This window comes from Aulonocara sp. 'chitande type north' Nkhata Bay, linkage group LG13, assembly GCF_057382095.1.
Source record: "Aulonocara sp. 'chitande type north' Nkhata Bay isolate Kocher_YH1m ecotype deep benthic linkage group LG13, A_spYH_male_GT1.1, whole genome shotgun sequence".
Lineage (NCBI taxonomy): Eukaryota > Metazoa > Chordata > Actinopteri > Cichliformes > Cichlidae > Aulonocara > Aulonocara sp. 'chitande type north' Nkhata Bay.
This window is the reverse complement of record NC_141356.1, coordinates 14,436,748-14,457,905: the sequence shown is the minus strand read 5'-3', so window position 1 is coordinate 14,457,905 and position 21,158 is coordinate 14,436,748. Positions and strand designations below refer to the sequence as shown.

Sequence of the window (21,158 nt, the reverse complement as noted above, 5' to 3'; positions counted from 1 at the left end):
TGGTTGTTTACCAAAAGTATCACCGTATCATAGGTCCTCATGTATCTCGTACCTAGTGTTTCTTTTTAGGTTTGTTATTTTTCAAATTCTATATTTATTAAGTTATGCAGGCTTGTTTGCACAACAAGGCTAAATAATTATATAAACCTTTCTCAATCTAAATATTGTACTTTGGTAAAAATTAAAAAATAAATGTAGTGCAGGTCTATGATGATTTTTAGTGCTACTATCATCTAGTTCTGATTCTGGTTCTGTCTTGGTTAAGTCCCAAGTAGTCCTGATTTTGAACTGTTGTAGTCCTGTTTTAATTCTGGATCAGTTCTTGGTCTGGTTGAATTGGGGTTTAGTCCTCGTGTCTTGATACAGCCCTGATTTTGTTCTGCCTTGCTGCTTAATTAAAAAACTAGTTTAAGGTGTTCTGCACATGTGATATATATTTTTCCCTATATGAAGTCATTCTTTTTTAAACAAAACTCAAAACAGAGCCAATTAATCTTTCAGTCATTTCTACCCCCCCCCCCAAGGGAAAAAAAAATCCCACATGCATACTATCCTTTTGGGCTAAGCCCCGGGTGTTTCAAATGTCTGGCTCCGCCTCTGGCTGCCGCCATTGTTGGAATTCAACTTTTGCGAGATCCCGAGTTAGTTTTGCGAGATCCCGAGTTAGTTTTGCGAGATCCCGAGTTAGTTTTGCGAGATCCCGAGTTAGTTTTGCGAGATCCCGAGTTAGTTTTGCGAGATCCCGAGTTAGTTTTGCGAGATCCCGAGTTAGTTTTGCGAGATCCCGAGTTAGTTTTGCGAGATCCCGAGTTAGTTTTGCGAGATCCCGAGTTAGTTTTGCGAGATCCCGAGTTAGTTTTGCGAGATCCCGAGTTAGTTTTGCGAGATCCCGCAAAAGTCCGTCTTAATTTTTTTTTCCTCCCATGTCCCCTGTGGGGCTCCGTAATAAAGCAATAAAGAGGACTGAAAAACAGGGACAATGAAAAGATAAGGGAAGAGTAAAAAAAAAAACAAAAAAAAAAAAAACACCATTTCGGTCAGGCTAAAGTTTGGTGATGTATTTTAATGATCCAATCTGTTTGATTGCAACAGATTTCTAGAACAAAATAAAAGCCTGAATCTTACCGTAGCCTTGTATCATCTGTTGTTAGACTGCAGCACAGTGTAAAACTAAGAAATTACTTTACAGTCTCATTTTATGGTAATTCCTCTGTAAAATCACAACTCAACACTATTGTTTCCTACTTCTGAGGTACTTGTCTAAGTAAGAAACAGAAGAAAAACTTTTTCTTAAATCTCTCACCAATTATTTCTTTATTTACAGTGTGTGAAGGATGTGTTACAAATGTAGCGTTTTTATGTTTATTAATAGGGAATTACCCCTGACCGCTTTGCCACCCTGTCCCATCAAAAGGCTTATTTTTGTCGCCTTTCCTGATCAGGCAAACTGGGCTCTGCTGGGGTCAAACAGTAGAATGATTAAATAATCATTGCATAAGCGCTTTGTCTTTGTGCTTCCCAGATCAGAACAGTTCCTGAAAACAAAATTCTAGACTGGAAATGGTTTGATTTGGCCAAGCATTGTATGAATGCTGAGTAACTGTATTCCCACAGAAAACAGATTGTCAGAACTTATGTGATGTCAGATAGCCATTGTCTTACTATGTCACAGTAAAAAATAGCTGGGTTCCAGTGTAGCAAACATTGCTGATTATTAATAAAGAATTAATTGTTTTGAATAGCCATTTCCCCGAATGGGGAGGAGGGAGAGATAATAAAATTACACAGAAAGCTGAGACTTCTCACTTCAACAAATATCTGCTGTTAGTCAGTTTTACTGTTTTACTTACCATCAAGGCAAAAGGTTTTGGCAATGGCACAAATTTTGTGTTTCATTTTACTGCTTCAGTTTTTATTTGGTTTATATTTGTTGATGACATTCACACAATGCTAGCATCACAGGCTAAACACAGAAATGTCACCAGCATCGCTAAGGGGTCAAATTTCGCTAGCTGACTGGTCAGGTCCCACCCCCAGGTGTGTGTAGCTGTACTGAGCAGGGATTTTTCCTCAGCAACGTTTGCTGGACAAGGATTTGGGTAAAGTAAATGTTTATTGGATATTTATATGGTCTGAAGTCAGAAACAGTTAAATAAATAAAAATTTTCAGACACCGTTTTGAGAGAGATAATGAAGTTCATATAAACACTGAATTCTTTGGAAAGTATTCGATTGTGTTGATGTTTGGCTGTTTTTGTGTGCAGCCAAGATTTTCAGTCTCATCTTTGGTCAGCTCAGCTTTTCTTGTACTGCATATCAACTATTATCTAGAATTGTGGCATGGTTAAAATCACTTGCTAATAATGACAATTCTCATATAAGCACTTTTCCAGTAACGCTGTTCTGAGTACCGACATTGTTCCTTATATTTCTATCACAAAGACAGGTGCTAATAGCAGCAAAAAGTAGCACTGACCTGGTACCAAAACTGCCTGTGCCAAAGTCAAAGGAAAAATGGACATCTGTGAATATAGGAGGGGCTAGCACAAGATAACTGACCTATTATCAGCATATGCCCCCAGCATATTCTACCTGCTATGACTATTACTTCAGTGTATGCTAGTAATGCAATGTAAACTTTGGCCTGTTGAAATGTTGCCAGTATGTGATACCCTGATGGAAACTTCCAGTCATGCAGAATGGAAATCAGACACCAAGCTCCTCTTAAAGGAACTACGTGTCTTTTAAGTACATTTTGTCGTCTTTAATTTTTACTTGGGATTTAGCAGAAAGCAGTTCCAAAGTATTACTGTCCAAGCATTGGACACATGCTCCTCCAGGGAGCCTATGTGTGCACAGCAGAATTTATTCTCTCCACTATATTTACACCAGAGCAATCTCTGCTGTAGAGATAGCAGAGATCCTTAAACTATAATTTCAGCATCCTTTAAAGGAACAGTCTAAAGAGCTTGGAAAGAAAAGCATCTGGACTTCTTTGAGTTACTTGAAGACGTTTCACCTCTCATCCGAGAAGCTTCTTCAGTTCTAAGGGTCAAATGGTGGAGAGTCCCAGATTCAAACCCAGTGGGAGTTTCCCCCCAAAGAGGGACAAAAGGACCCCCTGATGATCCTCTACCTAATCACATGAGCCAAGGTGTGAAAGCGGGTGTGGGTCACAATCAGCCAGGGTTTCTGGTGAGCTCATTGTGAAACCTAGCCCCACCCTATCATGTGATTTCCTGAGGTCAGATGGCCCAGGATGTGAGTGGGCGTTAAGGCGTCTGGGAAGGGATCTCAAAACTGGATTATAGATGGCAGACAGTTGGTGTCGTAAACCAGCGCCTCTATTCAAAGATGGTCGCTCACAGTGGACGTAAATGGCTTCTTTCACTCTCTTTCAAACCACACCCGCTTTCACACCTTGGCTCATGTGATTAGGTAGAGGATCATCAGGGGGTCCTTTGTCCCTCTTTGGGGGGAAACTCCCACTGGGTTTAAATCTGGGACTCTCCACCATTTGACCTTAGAACTGAAGAAGCTTCTCGGATGAGAGGTGAAACGTCTTCAAGTAACTTAAAGAAGTCCAGACGCTTTTCTTTCCAAGCTCCTTAGACTACGATGACCTGGATGACTGAGAACCTTCACAGACTTTAAAGGAACATATAATGAGAAAATTAATTCTAACCGCTGTTGGGATCCAGTAACTTGGTTGTCAAAACAAGATGTAAGGTATACCACGACTCTCTTTCTATCTCTCTCATGTTATAATCTAAAAGTGCTCTCTGATTTTAACATGGGAAAGTGCCTGTTTGTTTACAGCGTGATTCGAGCTATACTGGGGGGGGGTCAGTCCCAGCTGAAGCAACGCAGTGTCTTGGGACTGAATCGGAAAAGAACAAACTGTTCCTGGATCAGCTTGTTGGAAAACAAGCTGAGTCCCCACTGCATTAGGCTAATATAAGAGTGGACAGAGAAAGGTTTTGACAGAAAAAAAAATGACTGAGTCAGGTCACACCCTTACAAAAGTTAGTTTCCTCTTTTTATCAGCTTATCTGTTGACGCTTCTCATAAGTAAAATAACTTGTTTTTGAGGGTAATATGAAGCTTTGAGAAGCTCATAATATTATTAGCAAATATTGATTTGATCCGAATAATAAATAAATATATATAAATTACTGACAGATGAATGGTAAAAATGGTAAATGGCCTGTATTTGTATAGCGCTTTACTAGTCCCTAAGGACCCCAAAGCGCTTTACACAACCAGTCATCCACCCATTTACACACACTGGTGATGGCAAGCTACATTGTAGCCACAGCCACCCTGGGGCGCACTGACAGAGGCGAGGCTGCCGGACACTGGCGCCACCGGGCCCTCTGACCACCACCAGTAGGCAACAGGTGAAGGACACAACGACCGAGACTGTCCAAGCCGGCGCTCGAACCCGCAACCTTCCGATTACAAGGCGAACTCCCAACTCTTAAGCCACGATCGCCCAATCTTTGAATCTATTTCATATCAACTCACCTAAATGACAAAATATATCAGCTGAGACTGAAGAAGTCACTTGGATAATGACGAAACATTTCTGCCACTGAAAACGCTACGTCCAGATGAAGCGAATCAACTTTTGGAGATATCATGGCTTGGTGCATTAACTCCACTGGTTGCAAACTGAGTCACAGTGAGTTTAAAACCTTACTAAACACTTTTCTGGTGTGATACAAACTACAGATTGACAAGTTGGTACTGTATGAGCATGCACACCAAGAATGCAGTGCTTGGCTCAACGGTCCCAGTTTGGTTGCAGTAAAAGTTAATCAAGACATTAAGCTCAAATCTTTGTTTAGGTAAAAAGAAAAAAGATCTACTAGCGCTGCTATCAATCCATATTTTTAATGTTGTAAAGCATTCAGTGAAACTTCCGAGTTTCAGCCTTTTACTTTTACTTTTTCTGGATGTTCAAAAGAAATTTCAAACCAGTCCGTTGCAAAAAAAGATCAAATTTAACTCCCCGTGTAATTAACTAACACATATTTGGAGTTAAGCTTTAGGTAAGGTTTTCAAATAATTTTTTCCCCAAGAAAATATATTGTTTAAAATGGTGAGCTGGCATTTAATGACCCCAAGTCGGTTACCTTGCACCGAAAAATAGGAGAATTTTAGTGATTGATGCTTGAATTAATGCTGGTTTCACTTGAGTTGATGAACAGCCATGCCCAGACAATGCAAGTAGCACCTCCTGGCTTCCAGCAAACCTGACAGGTGATGATTCATCTCTTCAGATAACACCTTTCCACAACCCCAGAGTCAAGTGGGTTGGTGTTATTCATTTCCCATGGTGTTCCAGGCAGTTCACTGCCAGAAAAGCATGGCATGCAGCTTTAACTGAAGCTATTTTTGATGCACGTAATAAAAGCCACAGCCCTTCAAGGCATGGTGGCATAGATAAAGGGACTTGTTGACTGTGTTGAAAATGTGGTTTGCCAGAACAAGCAATGTAGTGCCTGCCATTTGTCCTTCTTCATCTCTCTCTCATTGGCTGCTCACTTGTTTCTGCTTGTGCTACTTTTCCAGACACTTTTTAATATAGATTTGGAGACCCATCTCACTTGTACACCCATTATATCATGCTAATGTGGTAAGAAATATGCTGTTTGGTGTCTTCAAAATAAAAGCCTCATCCTGGTTTGATAATCTAATTTATTATAGTCAAGCAGCATTACATTTTTGTTTTTTCACCAGTATGACTAAAAGTGATTAATTGTAGTAAAGCTAAAAGAATAAAGTGATACCATAGATATGAAAGTGAACTCAACAGACCAGTGGCAGACTGCCATCTGAATCACTGGGTCTGGTGGCCTGAGATTCATATTAACCTGTTGTTAACATTTAACTTGTCCAACTTGTCCAAAAAAAGCAAGAATGAGATACTCTCTTGCTCATCTGCCTACAGGCTTTCTGCTTTTGTGGCAGTATCTGTGGTGCACCGTAGTGCACACCAAACATGCACTTTAGTGCATGTATGCAGCCTTGCGGTACAAGCCATACATACCAGCTTCTCGTGCAGTAAATTTTAGTTTGCCACATGAAATGGGCAGAGTGAGAGATGCACAAAGCTGCAACCTGATGCTGAATACTTTACCTGATTTACATTGTTTCAACCTAAACTTATATTAAGTGTGTCTGTGTGTGCATGTGTGATTTAACTTTGCTTACCTGCTGAATATAGATATTCATTTTACCTTTGTAGCCTCTGATTAAATGGAATGATCCTTTTCAAAAAGTGCTGAAAGACACCACAAAAACTCTTGTTGTAGAGAAAGTCGGACACGCTTTTACTTTTTAAAAATTATATTAAATTATATCACTACATTGACAAGAGGAGTTGCCCTCAGCTGGCCAGTGGGCCAATGGGTCAACTGGTCCTACAAGCACTGACAGCAGCTCATTCATCCATTTTTATTGCTGACACTGTATTACCCAATCAAATCTCTTAACGCAAACACCCCACCCCTACCTTCGTTGTGTAGAACAGAGTTTAGTGTGAAAGAAGTGGTGAAAAGGTGGAACTGAAAAGATAAGAGATAAAAAGAAACTAAAAATAAATGCAGCAAAAGGTGTCAAGTTAACTGACATGTTACCTGAGATTGTTGCTAGCACCAGCAGTGGAAAAGTGCAGGAGGAGGGGCCACGACCGCAACCCTAGAGACGAAGAGACGGAGAAGTTTGACCTGCTTTGACCTTGAGCCACTGCTAAAGTGTAGTTTTTAATTGTCACATGATGCAGTGCAGTGCAACTGAACTAACCCAACACCACCAGGACTTGTTAAGTCCAGTAGAAGAACTATTTTGAGATGAACTTTTTTCTTTTTTTTAAGTCAGCCTCAGCTGGTCATTACAGGAATTGCTGTTTCTTGACACTTCCTTCTACTCATTTTTCAATCCACAAAGTTTGGCAGTTTAAGAACATCATGATTGATAATTACATTAATTACAATAAATTCTGTACCGTGACACGCATATTTCACAGGCAGCTGTCTAATAATTTAACACAAACAACAACAAAACAATTCCAAAATATTAGGCACTAGTAGAGAAATGATACTAAGTATAATTTGGAAAAGATTTGGTGCCATTAAATGTTCTGCAGAAAGCACTGGATAAAGACTTGCATTGGAAACCTGAAATGAAAGGAAGCTGGTTGGTCTGCGTCGCCGGTTCCGCCCATTTTTACCTCCACCGTGTTTTCCTGGCTCCCTACCTGAAGGAAACAAAACACTCTGAATCAGCATGGAACAAAGGGATGCAAGATGTGTGTGTTGTTTACCTGCAGTCCTCTCTGAATGGCCCATGCATGCATTTGTATGGCCAAAAAGTTTGGGTTCCTGTCTTGATGCAAAGGAAGGAAGAGGTACAAAACATTAAAAGTTGAATGTATTTTGGCTGATAAGCCATCAGGATGTGCTGGCATAACACTTTACAAGAGCCTCTGCCGTCAGCTCCCATTGCTTTAATGACTGGGAAAAATTCTGTCATCATTTGTTTGAATTATGGGAAAACACTGAGCTAACTAAATGCAACAGGAATACTCCAAAGACTTTTGTTTGGTAATGGTTGTTTAAGTATATAATCTGCTTGTGAATCAGATTATCCTGTGGCGTTCATGTAAAAAAGATGGACATAGCTAGCAGGTTTGAAAAGAGAGGCCAACATGGAAATTTCCCCAAACCTGCAAAGTCAGTGAGAAAAGGATCCCACTTCTTAATTACTTCCCCAATGAGGTGTTGTCTCAGTTATTTGCACTATCAGATTATGTCTGGTTATTGAAGCCTTAGAGGGTACAGCAGAAACATTCAGTCAAGGCTCAAAAAACTCGCATCACCACAAGCGTGACATGTGAATCATACATCTGCGTCAGATCTACACCATAACCAGAACCCCATTTTAACCCTACACCACAACCTTCTACATAATCTTATGTGCACCTCCCAAGAAATGTAACTACATGGTTGACACAACAACTTGAATGGTGCGGAATATATGTATTCATAGCTGCTATAGTCAGCTGCTGTGTAGGTGTAGCACTTAGAGGAAGCTGAATATGTGGTGGTGTTTGTCTCATCCTACCTGAAAAACTTCCATTACTTGTGGCTTTGTGGTTTAGTTTATCCTCAGCATTGTGACCTGAATGTGGCAGAACCACTCTCACCAGGGAAGCAAAAATGTGGCGAGACAATAAGGCTATAATTGCCTTTCTGTACCCGTTTTGGTCTGTTTGTGTGGATCTCTCAGTATTTCCCAGTCAAATAGAGGATGTGCGTCATAATGCAGCATAAAAACACAGCAACAAAAGCACAACAACAAAGGTAAAGCTTTGAAAAAGGCTTTCCATGCAACAGGAAAGCAGATCAGACTGTCATCAAAAGGTTTTTAATAGCATGTGGAACATTAATGGTGGAAAGTATGCCCATCTTGAGTTTGCATTTAAAATCAGGTGGAACAAAGCCAAGTATATTAAAATGATAAAGTACAATTCATTACAGTTCATTTGTTAAACTGTACAGACAGATAGAAAACAAAAGACACAAAAAACACCAGCTGTCTTAATGAAACTGGGCCACCACATTCCTCCACAACAGGCAAACTGGTGTTCTGGTGATGGTGATGTTCACTTTGTTTCTGTTTTGATAATTGTGGTGCTGGTGTACAGCACGGTCAGTCTTCTACATTTGTGCTGACGTTAATGCCCGAGAAGGTTTAAAACTCTGCAGAGTTACTGATTTTGGTGACTTTTACTTACTATGCACATTCACACTCCGGGACCTCACTTTGTAACTTCAGTCTGTCACTTCACGCCTGAGATTCCTAAATGCTTCCACCTTACAATGTAAGTCCCAGATCTTCTATTGGTGAGTTTCAATCTAGTGATTCAAGATCACTAGATTGAAACTCAGTCAGATCACAGCATATACTTCAACAATCCATACATTTTCTGATGTTTATCTGGGTATGGGTCGCGGGGCAACACTTTAAACAGCCACGTACTCCAGCTATTTTGGTGAGACATTGAGGCGTTCCCAAGCAATCTCAGAGAGATAATCTGTCCAGCATGTCCTGGGTCTACCCTGAGGCGTACTTTCAGTTGAACATACCTAAGACACCCTTACCTAGGAAGCGCCTGGGAAACACCCTAGGCATCCCAGACAGATACCTAAATCACCTCAACAGCCCCTCCCAAATTACCAAATTCCTTGTCCTATGTTTAAGGGAGAAATGCGGTGAGGAAAAGGATTAATATCCCTTTTTTTAACGATACCATTCATTGGCCATGCAAGTAAAGTTTCTGCAACAGCACAAAGAAAGCTGCCAGGTGCTCCTAGTGTAGGATTAGAGTTTTTCCTTTAATTTTTCACCTGGTGTGTGTTGCCTCAGCTTGGCCAAAAGTTAGAGTTAAGTAGGAGTTAAGACGACTTTGTCTCAAACAGAACACTTTTTAAAAAAAAAACTTTTATGCAAATGTTAGTATTGTGTAATTATTGATTTCAAAGTGTGTGTGTGTGTGTTTGTTTAACAGGAACAGCAGTCTTGTTATTTATTTATTTTAAGTAAATGTTAATAGTCAGACGATTAATCATTTTCATGAGGTAATCACATGGAAAACAGTCTGCAAATATTAAGATCGAGTAGAAACACTTACTTTTAAGCTAACCTGAACTATGACAACAGAACGCTTAATTCCAAACTTTAACATTAGACTAAACCTGAATCCCCAAAACAAACTGAAACCCGCAGATTTACCTTGTAACATTTCTCCTTTGATCCCGTGCTCACAAAGATGGCGCTGCAAGAGTACACACAGCGAGCGAGGAAGACGGAGGGACCAGCAGCACAGAACAGGCTGTTACAGAATGTTCTTCAATTAAAATGTTTGAAACTGCTAAATGGTCTTGAACTGAGCATTCGATTGGCTCCAGACCAACTCAAACACAAGAATACACACGTGAGCGCGCACAAAGTTGCTTGTGCAAACTCAAATCATCTGGTAAACAGTCCCGCCTACCACAGTAACATTTTAACAAGGATGAGTACACTACATGATAAAAGTACACCAGCTTTGAAAAATGTGACACAGCTGGCTGTCAACCAGACGTGGAATGTAAGCAACTTTATTTAATGTGGTGGGTATTTACAATGCAGTTTTAATGTGCAAAACACACCATTATTTATAGTTTTGGAGCTTTACTTGTTTTTAGATGAAGTGAACATTAATTCCACATTATAATCTTTCAACTGATCTGAGAGGATGATGTTTAAATATGTCAGGTTGAAGTTCAGCAAAGCTGTGCCACATGTACCTCTGTGACATGTCATATTTTTGAACCGTTAAATACATTTGAGATGGTTTTCACTAGCTGGGACCACATCCTCATTTTAGGTTTGACAGCATTTCTAGTGGACAATGGCAGATGGCTTGAGCATGAGTTGAGGCTGTGGTTTGGGGAAGGCCTCAGAGGGGACTGGCAGCGTCTACTGGGCCGGGCAGATCCCCATGTACTAATGAGAAGTGAATATATTAAAAAAGTGAGGTAGGGTGGGGCATGAAAATGAGAGCAGCTTGTTGTGCCAAGGAGGGGGACACATATAGACAGTTCTCTGTCTACAGGAAAAAGCCATTTGCCTGCACTGTCCTTATGATACAGTTGAATAGCATATGATTTGTTTGGGGGTTTTTTTTGGGTTTTTTTTATTTTTATTTAGGACAGTTCTGATTTCTATTACTTTTCAAACATTATGACAGTCAAAAGGAATATTCTTCAAAAAAAGAAATTCAGACATAACTATGTGTTATCCTCAGTTATCTGACTTGACACCACAGGTCAGCCCACAGCAGCAGTGCTCCAAGCTTCAGACTCAGACATTCTGAACCACACCAGCGTAAGGGAGTGCTTTAACAGTCATTAGCAGGATGTGGTTAAGGGATAAGGGTAAGGGATATTGTCATGTCTATTTTTGCTGAGGTCATGGTGGTTTGAATGTTTTGTAAAAACCGGTATGTGATAGATATCTAGAGAATACATCAAAAATAATTACATCGAAAAGGTAGGTTTTATCTAAAAAGATGTTTAACTGGGGGGGATCACATTTTTATCATGTACTCCAACAAAAACAAAAAAGATGATTCAGTTGGTGAAGAATGTCAAACTTATCTATATCACACGTACTAGGTTTCAGCTTCTGTTAACTATTTATAGATGTAAGCTTGTCACTTTTTTTAGGTACACCTCTTCAACTGCAAATATCTAACCAGCCAATCATATGGCAGAAACTCAGTGCAATTAGGTATGTCGATTTGGGCAAAACGATCTGCTGAAATTCAAACCAACCATCAGAATGGGGAAGAAGGCTGAATTAAGTGATTCTGAATGGGGCATGGATGTTGGTGCCAGACAGAGTGGCCTGAGTTTCAGAGAAGGTGATTTCCTGCACAACTACCTTTAATATTTACAGAGATCAGTCTGAAAAGGAGAAAATATCCGGTAAGCAGCAGTTCTGTGGGTGAAAATATGTTGTTGATGTCAGAAGAGAATGGCCAGATTGCTATAAACAGATAGGAAGGCAACAGTAACAGAAATACCACCTCCTGCTACCAGGATGTGTAGAAAAGAATCCCTGAATGCACAATAGCAAACACATGGCAGCAGCAGAAGACCATACTGGTGCAGCTGATCATAGGAAACCGAGACTGAATATCAAATGTGGACCACAGACGATTGGGCAATCACTGTCTGGTTTCATGAGTTTCAATTTCTCCTACAAAATTTGGATGATCAGAATATTTCATAAATGTGAAAGAATGAATCCATCCTGCCTTGTGTGAACAGCTCAGCCTAGTTGTGGTGTTGTAGTGGGGTGGAGGATATTTTCTTGACACACTTTGGGCAACAGCCTGAGTATTGTTGCTAACCATATCTCTTTAAGACTACACTGTACCCACCTTCAGCAGGATAACACCCCATGTCAAAGTTCAGATCATCTCAATCTGGTTTCTTGATCATAACAATGCGCTCACTGTACTCTAATAGCATCCATGGTGAGCACATTTCAATCTTTCAATCTTTGCTCACCGTTCTCATGATCATTTTGACCCCACGGGATGAGATCTTGCGTGGAGCCCCAGATCGAGGGAGATTATCAGTGGTCTTGTATGTCTTCCATTTTCTGATGATTGCTCCCACAGTTGATTTTTTCACACCAAGCTGCTTGCCTATTGTAGATTCACTCTTCCCAGTCTGGTGCAGGTCTACAATACTTTTCCTGGTGTCCTTCGAAAGCTCTTTGGTCTTGGCCATGGCGGAGTTTGGAGTCTGACTGTTTGAGGCTGTGGACAGGTGTCTTTTATACAGATGATGAGTTCAAACAGGTGCCATTCATACAGGTAACGAGTGGGGGACAGAAAAGCTTCTTACAGAAGACGTTACAGGTCTGTGAGGGCCAGAGATTTTCCTTGTTTGAGGTGACCAAATACTTATTTTCCACCCTAATTTACGAATAAATTCTTTACAAATCCTACCATGTGAATTCATGGATTTTTTTTTCACATCCTGTCTCTCACAGTTGAAGTGTACCTCTGGTGCAAATTACTGACCTCTGTCATCATTTTAAGTGGGGGAACTTGCACAATCGGTGGCTGACTAAATACTTTTTTGCCCCACTGTATGCAACTAGCAGAAAGACTAACTCCCAGGTATTATTCAAAGCAGGGTTTTCTTTAGAGAAGTTATCATTTAAGGTATTTTTGTAACACCAAAGCTGCACATGTATATATTATATTATAAATATGTTCATTATTATTACAGCAGATTATATCAGTAAGAAAGCTGAAAAGATATTCATTGATAATTTATGGCAAAGAGGTGGGATTAAATAAGTGCACTTCTTCCTGCCCCTTTTCCATATGTAACTGACTCAGAACAGGTGAAGCGATATTGAAATTTATTTTTGCTTTATTTTGTTAGCATTTTTTTCTTTGCTAAATGAACTTCTGTGTATTGTTTACATGATCAAAATAAATTGAACACAAACAAACAATGGAATATCTTTGGATTTTGATGAAGAAAAAAAAAGAATCCTCAATTTTTTATTTAGAGATATATACAGGGAGTGCAGAATTATTAGGCAAGTTGTATTTTTGAGGAATAATTTTATTATTGAACAACAACCATGTTCTCAATGAACCCAAAAAACTCATTAATATCAAAGCTGAATGTTTTTGGAAGTAGTTTTTAGTTTGTTTTTAGTTTTAGCTATTTTAGGGGGATATCTGTGTGTGCAGGTGACTATTACTGTGCATAATTATTAGGCAACAAAAAACAAATATATACCCATTTCAATTATTTATTTTTACCAGTGAAACCAATATAACATCTCCACATTCACAAATATACATTTCTGACATTCAAAAACAAAACAAAAACAAATCAGCGACCAATATAGCCACCTTTCTTTGCAAGGACACTCAAAAGCCTGCCATCCATGGATTCTGTCAGTGTTTTGATCTGTTCACCATCAACGTTGCGTGCAGCAGCAACCACAGCCTCCCAGACACTGTTCAGAGAGGTGTACTGTTTTCCCTCCTTGTAAATCTCACATTTGATGATGGACCACAGGTTCTCAATGGGGTTCAGATCAGGTGAACAAGGTGGCCATGTCATTAGTTTTTCTTCTTTTATACCCTTTCTTGCCAGCCACGCTGTGGAGTACTTGGACGCGTGTGATGGAGCATTGTCCTGCATGAAAATCATGTTTTTCTTGAAGGATGCAGACTTCTTCCTGTACCACTGCTTGAAGAAGGTGTCTTCCAGAAACTGGCAGTAGGACTGGGAGTTGAGCTTGACTCCATCCTCAACCCGAAAAGGTCCCACAAGCTCATCTTTGATGATACCAGCCCAAACCAGTACTCCATCTCCACCTTGCTGGCGTCTGAGTCGGACTGGAGCTCTCTGCCCTTTACCAATCCAGCCACGGGCCCATCCATCTGGCCCATCAAGACTCACTCTCATTTCATCAGTCCATAAAACCTTAGAAAAACCAGTCTTGAGATATTTCTTGGCCCAGTCTTGACGTTTCAGCTTGTGGGTCTTGTTCAGTGGTGGTCGTCTTTCAGCCTTTCTTACCTTGGCCATGTCTCTGAGTATTGCACACCTTGTGCTTTTGGGCACTCCAGTGATGTTGCAGCTCTGAAATATGGCCAAACTGGTGGCAAGTGGCATCTTGGCAGCTGCACGCTTGACTTTTCTCAGTTCATGGGCAGTTATTTTGCGCCTTGGTTTTTCCACACGCTTCTTGCGACCCTGTTGACTATTTTGAATGAAACGCTTGATTGGTCGATGATCACGCTTTAGAAGCTTTGCAATTTTGAGACTGCTGCATCCCTCTGCAAGATATCTCACTATTTTTGACTTTTCTGAGCCTGTCAAGTCCTTCTTTTGACCCATTTTGCCAAAGGAAAGGACGTTGCCTAATAATTATGCACACCTGATATAGGGTGTTGATGTCATTAGACCACACCCCTTCTCATTACAGAGATGCACATCACCTGGGGGCAGGGATAGCTCAGTAGGTAGAGTGGTGGCCCCATGATCGGAAGGTCGGGGGTTCGACTCCACTGAACGGCTACCCTGAGGTACCCCTGAGCAAGGTACCGTCCCTACACACTGCTCCCCGGGCGCTGCACTGGTGGCTGCCCACTGCTTCACTGGGTGAATGGGTTAAATGCAGAGGAACTATTTCCCTATGGGGACTAACAAGCTCACTTTACACTTTACACCTAATATGCTTAATTGGCAGTAGGCTTTCGAGCCTATAAAGCTTGGAGTAAGACAACATGCATGAAGAGGATGATGTGGACAAAATACTCATTTGCCTAATAATTCTGCACTCCGTGTATATTACTATCTCTATCTCCAAATAAAACATACACACATATAGTTGATGAATAAGGGTAAGATCAGTATGCTTTAATAAGATATCAGTGCAGAAACACAAACTTCTTATTGGGTTACATTCCCCACATTGTTGTAGTAGTAATAATAATAATAATAATAATAATAATAATAATAATAATAATAATAATATTCATAATAATAATATCATCAACAGATTTTAAGCATATTTTTAAAAAAAAATCAAAATGGTATTGTATGACATTGACAGAACAGAATACAAGTAGCTTAACATGGATCCCATAAGGAAAAACAAAAACCCTGTTACACAAGCCAAAGATAAAATGCGGATATCTTTTTAAAGAGGAAGCGCGATGAGTGAGTGGATTAACTCCTGAATGATTTGTCACTTTACCCTTCAAGTAGCACAGTATGTTGCGCACTGGTGATAAGCCTCCTAGAGTTAAAACACAAAGCTAAAGACCCAATGATTTTTTTTTGGGTTAGCGTCACTAATGCTCGTGTCTCTTCGACATTTCTTCAGGGAAGGAGTTTTTGTTTGTTTGTTTTTTGCTTTTACCCCCTTTAATTTCCGACTTTGCAACATATCTTAGTTGTTGTTTTATTTCAACACTGGACATACATTTCACCTATTTGGCATTCAACAAGTTTCATGGTAGCTGCTGAATGCTAACAACATAATAGCTTTTAATTTTCTGACCAAAGCTAGTGGAGTTTTTTTTCCTTCTTTTTAAATCAACTTCCGTGTAGCCAACTTTTTCCACATGCATTACCACAGTTTCTTTCTTATCTGATGAGGTCATTTAAACTCATCTGAGGTGCTGTTCTTTGTCGCTGTGCATATTTCCTCACACTAAATACATCTTTGGTTTGTAATATTTCACTTACCACTGAGATTCTTTACTAGTTTATATTGCACATAAAATTTGCAATTAAAAAACGATAACATGCTTCAAACATGCTGTAAGGTGCTTTTCTGGAAACCAATGTTTCTATATTTTTATATATTTCAAACACTGTACATAATCCTACAAACATTATTAGCATTTAATTGAAGCCTCTTTTTACTCCAAATATGAAAAACTTCCAATTTAATCAAGGGTATAAATGGCCTCTTCTTTTGGGTTGAAAAGAAACATTTTGGTAAAGTGAAAGGAGTGAAGAGGAGAGGAGAAACAAAGAAGTGATTTATCAAATTGGCAAGTGGAGAAATATGGCGCAGGTAGGCAGGCTGAACAGGAAGTCTGTCATTTCATTTGTCCTTCAACTGAACTTCACTTCTTTACATCTCCTCTTATTTGAGATTGTTGCAAATTTTGATCAAGTTTTGGTTGCAATTTTACTGTTAAAACTCTTCCTCCTGACAGATTTCGCCTAATTATATGCGGTTAACTAGAGGAAATTTAGAGGTAATTAATTTAGAAGTAATTGCACATTTTCATTGTGTAATTACCTACTGCATTTTTTTTTTTTTTTTAATTGTTATCAGGACTGTCCCCTTCCTCTTTTTTGGCACAGTTTCAACATAATCTTTTGATATTTTACAAAATTATGCTTGTAACAGACACCTTTAGCACCACTCAGTACCAGAAAACCCTTATAGGCACATGAGCGCTGACTGAAGCAGCATGTTGAGACACTATATATTAAAATATAAGAGCTTAACATTACAGTCAAATCTTTTTTCCCCCACCCAACTAATTCTAAAAACCCACAAGCAGCCTCATTAGCAAACAGGTCATCTGATAAGCCTCACACAAAGCTTAATTTGTTATCAAAAGGAAGGATTGGTTCTAATGGGATTCTACTCAAATCCAAGAGACTGGCTCATCACTGCTGATCAATTAGGATCGAAATAGATCCCAAAAGCTCTATTAGGTTTGGGTATATTTAAGGAATAAGTGAAAGAAAGCTACAGTGGCGCAAAATCTGAAGAGTTATCATCAAAATCATTCCAACTGTGAATGTTTTCTCCAAATATTATAAAACACATGACAAATTTGTATTTAACAATAATCTATATTTCTTTAAAAAAAAAAAACTTTTGGGGGTTTTATTTTTAGATTGATATCTTCTACTTGGCTGCGAGAAAATATCTCAATTTCATATCCAAATTTAGATTCATGCAGCAAACAGGAGAAAAGAATTTACCTTTAACTTAAGATGCAATGTCAAGTTAAGATTGCATTTGATAATCATCCCCCGCAGACCTACAGTATGCCATCTACAGATCTAAAGGAACAAACTGTGCACTTGAAGGGTGACCTCGGTATGTTGAGACAACCATAAAGTCATAAGGCACATCATAATGATTAAAATGAACTTGAAAGAAGTTGAGCACATCAGGCGGAGAACATCAAAATACAGTGTTAGTGGATCCAAGAGATGTAATAAAAGTTCTACAAATGACAATGATACAATGTCTATGAAGCACCTTTTGCTTTATATATGCAACTGGAAAACTATGTGATTAACAATGTGGCAACTTCACCTTCCTTACAATATTCAAAATGCTACATATCTGAAAAGTGAAACTTAGAAAACTGATATTTACCTCTTGTTTTGTTGTTGTTGTTTTTTTATCTGATTTTTTTTCTTGTTATTTTTAAAGCAAGAACAACAACAGTACTGGCCAGCCAACAGATTCCATGGATATTTTAGGATAGAATAAAAAAAAAAAAAAATGCCACCACAACACAGAAACAGCACAAGAAGAAACAGCACTGTGAGGGACTGGCTCTAACTGCATCTATGGGGGGGTAAGGTAAGGACAAAGTACCAGGACACAAACACGAAAAACACCATCTTTAACATTAGTTCTGTTTTAAATACATAACATATGTGTACAAAGCTCAAAGTGGTCACCACACAGAGACAATTACCTCAAAAATATAGACTGAGCTTAAGAAAATACTTTGAGAGGAAAGAACAGAAAAACTGTATTTCACTGAAGACATACTGACAATGTTTGGATGAAAAATTAGTTTCAAAATCTGCTCTTATGGCAAGTAATAATCAAAGCCTTAAAGCTTTCTGTAACTGGCAGCCACTTGGTTTGTGAGTAAAGAAAAACTGGCCTTGTCCTAATCTTTAAGAAAATTATATAAACTCCACTTTCAAGTCATGTCACAGGCTGCTGTACTGCATTAAAACCATGGCTGCTGCTATGTACATATGCATTGTCTGAATGAGTAAGTGATCATGTCAACGCTGCCGTCTTTACCCTGTCTGTTATGTGCAGCGGTGTGCACAGGAGGTCGGGGCGGGGGACGACATCCAATCATGATCTTTTGCCCTAATAAAACACCAAGGGGCAACAGAGGTTACTAGAGCCGCTTAAGCTAAGCGCTATTTCGGCTCTACTGGGTCCCCCAAAAAACACCCCTCAGCTGCCCGTCTAGACAGCTCAAGTGCCCACCTGATCAGCTAAAGTGCCCTTTTGATCCCTCCCACGGCACTTGTGATTAGCCCAAGTGCCCCCTGTGTTGGGCTCAAATGCTCTCCAGTTGGCTTAAAAGAGCATACCAGTGACAAATCTCACATACTTTACCACCTGGGCGATCGTGGCTCAAGAGTTGGGAGTTCGCCTTGTAATTGGAAGGTTGCCGGTTCGAGCCCCGGCTTGGACAGTCTCGGTCGTTGTGTCCTTGGGCAAGACACTTCACCCGTTGCCTACTGGTGGTGGTCAGAGGGCCCGGTGGCGCCAGTGTCCGGCAGCCTCGCCTCTGTCAGTGCGCCCCAGGGTGGCTGTGGCTACAATGTAGCTTGCCATCACCAGTGTGTGAATGTGTGTGTGAATGGGTGGATGACTGGATATGTAAAGCGCTTTGGGGTCCTTAGGGACTAGTAAAGCGCTATATAAATACAGGCCATTTACCATTTACCTGACCATTCTCTAAGCATTCTGCAAACCACATTTCTTTTTCAAGCTGTGCTTCCTACAATGATTGTACAGCTTGTCTGCTAACAATTTTGTTGTGTACTGTACATAATTCAAACCAATAAGTGTCTCAAACTAAATGTAAAACCGTGGCACGACAGGATTCAGCAAATCATGCAAACTTTTTCTTAAAGCTTCCCCAAGTACAGGTGCAGGACAATAACGAAACCAAAACACCCCCACCACCACACAAAGGTGTCCCCCTTTTTCAAACAGTCCCTGGTCCCCTCATAGTCTGTGCACACCACTGGTCTGGTCTTTATGGTTTCCTGTATTGCATAAAATGTGTGTTAGCTAATAACATTTAATCATATGAACTCTTACAGTGTGTGCATGTCACATTCCTTTGTGCAGGCTATTGATTATGTACATAAAGTCTAGCTTTGTTACTGACAATCTAAGTTTTAGCTCAATGAAATAATTGCACAATAAGAAAATAACCCTGTATCCACACAAGCTACACACCTGACTGAGACACTAAAGTGAGGAAAGCGTGTTTAGACAGATTTAAGATGAAGATGTTAAATCTTAAATGTTCAGATTACATATATTGCAATATGTTTATTACAGTGTCAGAGAGAGAGTGAGAGACAGAGAAAATAAGAGAATGTAGAACGTTGAGTAAGAACTAAAGAAGAAAAAAAAAAGGCAGTGTTAATGTGGTGAAGTGTCCGGTCAGTTTGGATTGAATAAACTGGGGGAATTTCATAAAAGCTTCAATATCTCAATTCAGAAAAAGAAGAAAAGACTATTTACAATAATGATATGTCATTTGAAACATACAGATCTAATGCTACTAGTTTATCTACTAAAGCAGCAGAGATATGCTACAGTGATTTATGGGATGGATTCAGACAAAACGAGGCAGGCTGATGAATGTGAATATGTGGAAAAAGGCTTGAGCAAGGCTGGGTATCACTTTTACTGCTTCCGATTCTGCTCGGCAGTTCTGGTTCTGGTCATAGCCTTTCAAATAAAGCAACCTTTAATTCTCTAAAGATTAAAATAATACTTAAATTGGAGTATATTTTAAGTCTTGGGCATAGAGGAAATGAAATTAATACAGATTACCGCAAAGTTACAACATTACATCTGGCCGCACTGTAAAGTACTCCAGTCCAGCATATTGCACCACTATGATTAAAAAGAAATCATCTTTGGGTGTCCGTAATGAGAATACAATAGTGTAAAGGATTCTTAAGAAATCTTTAAAATGGCTACAATTTACCACAGTTCATGATACCCAACTCTTGCTTGAAGCTTCAACTGCGCTGTGTCTACAAGTTGCTGGTAAAACATGCAAATGTGAAAGAAGACCGTGTCTCTGTTCATGTGTAGGTAGTATAATATCATCTCTTCTGAGCCAAATGCTTTAGCTAGAAGAGCAGTAGGGCTGGGATCTGAGCTGCATAGAGTCCATATCAGGACGTAGGTCAGAGACCCACTGCTCACAGATTCCCGCTTTGCTAAACCTAAGCAGGAATCGGCTGGTAGTCAGGGTGATGTGGCTGTAGATGTTTGAGCAGAGCTGGCCTTTGAGGCAGGTTTTCTTCCACACCACTAACACCCCTTTACACCAGAGACCCGAGTTCAGGATGTGTTTTCAAACATAGCTTTGCCACCCTGTTGGCATCTATACCAAACCCGGTGAGATCCCAGTGTCAAAACTCTTAATTAATGTGATGGTGTGACCATTGTCATGTATTAAATGTGCAGCATTGACCTTTTTTTTTGACCAGTGATCGTTTGTTATACATGCGGGTCATTTGATGTTTGGCTCAATGGTGGTCAACCTGCATCTGATATGAGTCAAGAGCTTGGCAGGGAAAGGGGTGCATGTGGCTTGACCCTGATAACTCAGCTTGGTCTACACAGAGAACTTAAAAAGGGATGGGGAAAAGAGTGTGGGGCTAAATAAGGCAGGATGTGGCCATTAATACCATTCTCTATAGTTAGCTGAGCTATAGGGCTCATAGAAGGCCTAGAGGTACAAAGGTAAAGAAAGGCTTAAGTCTCGTGCTGCAGGTTGAGGCTCAGGGCAGGGAGTAAGTCCAGGTTTATGTCGGTGTTTGAATCTGGGGCTCTAGGTGGCCTGGTCCAGGGCTCTCAGCAGGTCACAGCCCTGGAGGAGGTGCAGGTTGCCCTGCAGCGGGACATTGACCTCGCAGTCATAGCGGGTCAACTCCGGCAGAAAGGAGGGTTCAAATGAAGGCCCCAGCAAACGACTGGCTATGCCTAGAAAATGACAGAAA

General features: G+C 40.0%; 1 protein-coding gene across 4 annotated transcripts in view; it reads right to left on the bottom strand.

Annotated features, from left to right (window-relative positions):
- Positions 1-15,174: 15,174 nt before the first annotated feature.
- epas1b (endothelial PAS domain protein 1b) overlaps positions 15,175-21,158 on the bottom strand; it is a 48,918-nt gene continuing 42,934 nt past the window's right edge. For 3 of the 4 annotated variants that reach the window (XM_086258793.1, XM_086258794.1, XM_086258792.1), the window contains exon 16: positions 15,175-21,141. In XM_086258793.1, the coding sequence (XP_086114919.1) occupies positions 20,990-21,141 (152 nt within the window). In that variant the 3' untranslated portion in view covers positions 15,175-20,989. The remainder of the gene's footprint in view (positions 21,142-21,158) is intronic. The other variant, XR_015124398.1, reaches the window with a different exon arrangement.